This window comes from Toxorhynchites rutilus, chromosome 3 (genome assembly GCF_029784135.1).
Source record: "Toxorhynchites rutilus septentrionalis strain SRP chromosome 3, ASM2978413v1, whole genome shotgun sequence".
NCBI classification, from domain to species: Eukaryota; Metazoa; Arthropoda; class Insecta; order Diptera; family Culicidae; genus Toxorhynchites; species Toxorhynchites rutilus.
Genome location: NC_073746.1, coordinates 166,030,012 through 166,033,830, shown reverse-complemented (window position 1 = coordinate 166,033,830; position 3,819 = coordinate 166,030,012). Strand labels below are relative to the sequence as shown.

At 38.6% G+C, this 3,819-nt stretch overlaps 1 protein-coding gene across 1 annotated transcript; it reads left to right on the top strand.

Moving 5' to 3' along the window:
• Nucleotides 1–2,501: 2,501 nt before the first annotated feature.
• Nucleotides 2,502–3,440, top strand: LOC129773630 (uncharacterized). The gene has a single exon (XM_055777269.1). It carries the CDS (start codon nt 2,502–2,504, stop codon nt 3,438–3,440), a length of 939 nt encoding a protein of 312 aa, XP_055633244.1.
• Nucleotides 3,441–3,819: the final 379 nt, after the last annotated feature.

Below are 3,819 nucleotides of genomic sequence, written 5' to 3'. Positions count from 1 at the left end.
CGACGACATGAAGCTTTTCGCGGAAATTGGAAATGAAAACGACATCGAAGCAATTCGAAACGAAATACATGTATTCCATACTTGGTGTGATAAAAATCTACTAACACTGAATGTGAAAAAGTGCAACTCTATAACATTTAGCAGAAAAAAACATGTACCAAATATTGTAATATGTCTTGGAAATCAAAATGTAGAAAAATGTGAAATAGTTAGAGATCTAGGCGTCGTCCTGGACTGTAAACTCACATTCATAGAACACTATAACTCTGTTATAAATAAGGCGAATAGTGTGTTAAGTTTTGTCAAACGCTTCTCACATAACTTCCAGAACCCATACACAATAAAGCTTTTATATATTACATATGTAAGGCGTATTCTGGAATACTGTAACATCGTTTGGAACCCGTATATGGTCGTACATGAAGAACGCATTGAGTCAGTCCAGAAACAGTTTCTTCTATTTGCACTTCGTAAACTCAACTGGACCTCATTTCATGCTCATAAATATTTAAACACTAAAAGAACGCCGTAAATTTGAAATGCTTTCTTTTGGTAATGACCTAATTTCGCAACGAGTACAGTCAGCTGAATTACTAGAAAAACTAAATTTCTATGTACCTGGGCGTCAACTAAGAACACGAAATTTGTTTCTAACCAAAACATCCAGAACAAATTATGCAAATAACGCCCTTATCAATCGCATGATGCGTAGGGTAAATGATCTTGGTTTGTCCAGTCGAAAATATGATCATGGTTTGCCCACTTTTTTGAATGCTCTAATTCAGCGCTCCTGTGTCAAATAAGGCCTTCGAATGTTTCGAAACATATAAATGAAATTGCCTTTTACATGATTTATAGTAGTTTGATAGTATATTTTTATTATTATTTGTGTCAATGCGCCCCTCATTCGAGCTAACTTTTAATCGATCACCAGATGATTATTTGGCACGTATTCAGACCTTTTCTGGATTACAACACTTATAAACATTGTAAACATCATGCTTGCTCACCATTTGTATCGGATTTACATAGCTAAACCATTAAATTAACGCATTTTGATGAACTCAATTCTGATCATGAGTTGTCCAATTCAATAATGTCGTTTTGTCCACATGATTTCTATGGCAACCGCTTGGCGCGCTGCAGTTTGTTTATGTTTGTTTATGGTGTGCTTCGCGCATAGCAGAAGTATGGTTTTTCTGTGTTGATTGTGTTGAGGTGAACACTTCTAAAATGCCCAAGAAAAGGCAATATTCTGAAGAAAGCCTAAATTATGAATGAATCAATATGATGACAGTAAACTCAAGCAATGATAAATGCAACATCTAATTGTGAATTCGAATGTTTTCATTCAAAAATGGAGATTTCTAAAACCGGACAAACCATGATCATTTTTTTGGGCAAACCATGATCAGAGGTGGTCAAACCATGATCATAATTCTTCTTTTAGGACAATCGTTAAAAAACATAAAAATTTGAATAATTTCAACACCTTATGGTAGTATTAGGGCATCCGCACCAATGCGTTGTTACAGACATTTTGACAACCCTGACCATAACGCAGCAACCTCACTGGTGGTTGCGCTTCAGGTGTGGGAAATAGTAATCTGCCTCTCGGTGAATAGTGAGTTAACAAATTTGGCAACGCGATAGCAACCGAGCCAAGTGTTGCTATTTTCAACAAATGTCAAACATCTGTTGTGGGTTCCATTCGTCTTGTGTTGGTTTTTTGTGATTCGACTCTGAAGTATCATTTCGAAAGTGTATATATTAAATTTATCTATCAAAAAATGAAGGCGACGAAAATAGAATAAACTGACACTTGTCACTTCTTCTAGTAATAGCAATCGTATTTAGCAACCTGCGGTGCGAAAAAGAACTGATACTATAGCAACCGCGATAGCAACGACGGGTGCGCAAATCGAAGAGTTCATAAATTGACAACGGCTAAAACTCGCGACTAGAAACCCTGAATAGTAACGCATTGGTGCGGATGCCCTTAGCAACTAGAGACTTGGGGCTTTTCAACAAACCCAAACTCGTATCGATTATGTGTGATTTTCATGAAGAAAAATCGATTTGCATTTACTAGTTGCGTAAAAACACCCCAAATTGGACAAACCAAGATCATTTACCCTATATACAATCAGCACTGCGAAATAATTGACACAACAATGAATAAAAAACAGCTAAAAAGAAACATGTACCGCAAAAATAATATTTAACCTAAGAAAACATTGTAACATTAGTGTATAAGTGTGTAGTCTACATTTGTTTGACGAAATGAATAAATGAATAAATAAATAAATAAATAAATAAAAAGGCGAGGCTACTTGCCAAAAGAATCAAAAACATTTGACAGTTCGAGTTTAGACTTCGTGAGAGTAACACGTTTTCGGAAAAGCTCGTCAAGTTCATATTTCCTTTGTCTTTCAAAGTCGGTATTTTCTTTGTACTTGTAGTGAAGGTATCTCAAAAAAAACCACTGTGCTGTAGGGGTTATGAGTGAGGACCCTGGAGGAGGTTCCTGGGCATTTGGCTCGCGTTTCGGGCCTTTGCTCAGCGAATCAGAACCCAGTCACCAGACGAAAAAACAAAAGCAGATGAATAAGCGTGGTGGACACAGAGACGGTTCAAATGAAATCCAGTTCACAAAAGTAATGCGCTTCGAGGGAAACAACAACGGACCGCGGTTCCTGGTTCTGGAGCGGCAGGATGGAGATAAGTCGATGGACAAAGTAAGTCCATTCTTTATCAAAAAAGCAATGGACACGATAACCTTGAACATAGAAATCAGCAGAATACAAAATGGCTGCCTATTGTTGAAGACTGTCGATCGACAACAAGCGAATAAGTTGCTAAAACAAACTCGGCTTGGAGAATCGATGCAGATCAAGATCACAGAGCATCCAACCCTTAACCTCACATACGGAACGATTTACTGTTGGGACTTGACCCGACTTACGGATGAAGCAATTCAGAAGGAGCTAAAGGACGCACACGTAGTAAAGGTTGAAAGGATTAACAAGTTCAAGGACATGAAAGAGACGCCCACTGGAAAATTCATCTTGACTTTCGATCTAGGATATCTACCAAATGCTATTGATGTAGGATTTTATAGATGCAGAGTTGAATTATATGTACCTAACCCACTCAGGTGTAAAGACTGCCTGCGATTTGGACACACGAAAAAGCATTGTAGAAATCGCAATCGTATGTGTGCCAGATGTGGAGAACTTTTCCATGGTGACAACTGTTCATCCCCGGAGAAGTGTGTCAATTGCGGAAAATCCCACTCAGCTTTTGATCGTTCTTGTGAGATATTCATGGACGAAAAAGAAATCCAACGCATCCGTGTTACGGAACGAATCTCAGTTAAGGAAGCGCGAAAAAGGAGAAGACAACAAGTCCCTCAAGCACCGGTTTACACGAGAAGTTAAGCTCAGGTCACACGGACATCGGAGAATCGGAACGGATGCCCTTCACAACCAGGCGTTCCAAAAGTACTGCATTTTCATTACAGTCGGTATGAAATAAAATCGAGACTCACTGTGTGCGCGCTACATTCGCATACAAGCGACAGAGCACGAATGAATAAAATAAACCTGTACTATAGCAGACGGTGCTTCGTCGAATTTGTCTGATTTGTCGGGCCCGATCGTAGTGAGTCAAACGTACTGTTCATTTACCATTTTTTCGTGTCTGCTACTCCATTAATTCTGTCGCTGTAACAGTCGCTCACGATGCGATGAATATCATCGATTTACCCGAGTTACTGTCAAATTTGACTGTCGCAAGAAAAATGTCATGACCAAGAAA

Coding starts and splice junctions, on each gene's coding strand:
- LOC129773630 (XM_055777269.1), top strand. CDS start 2,502: ATGAGTGAGGACCCTGGAGGAGGTTCCTGGGCATTTGGCTCGCGTTTC.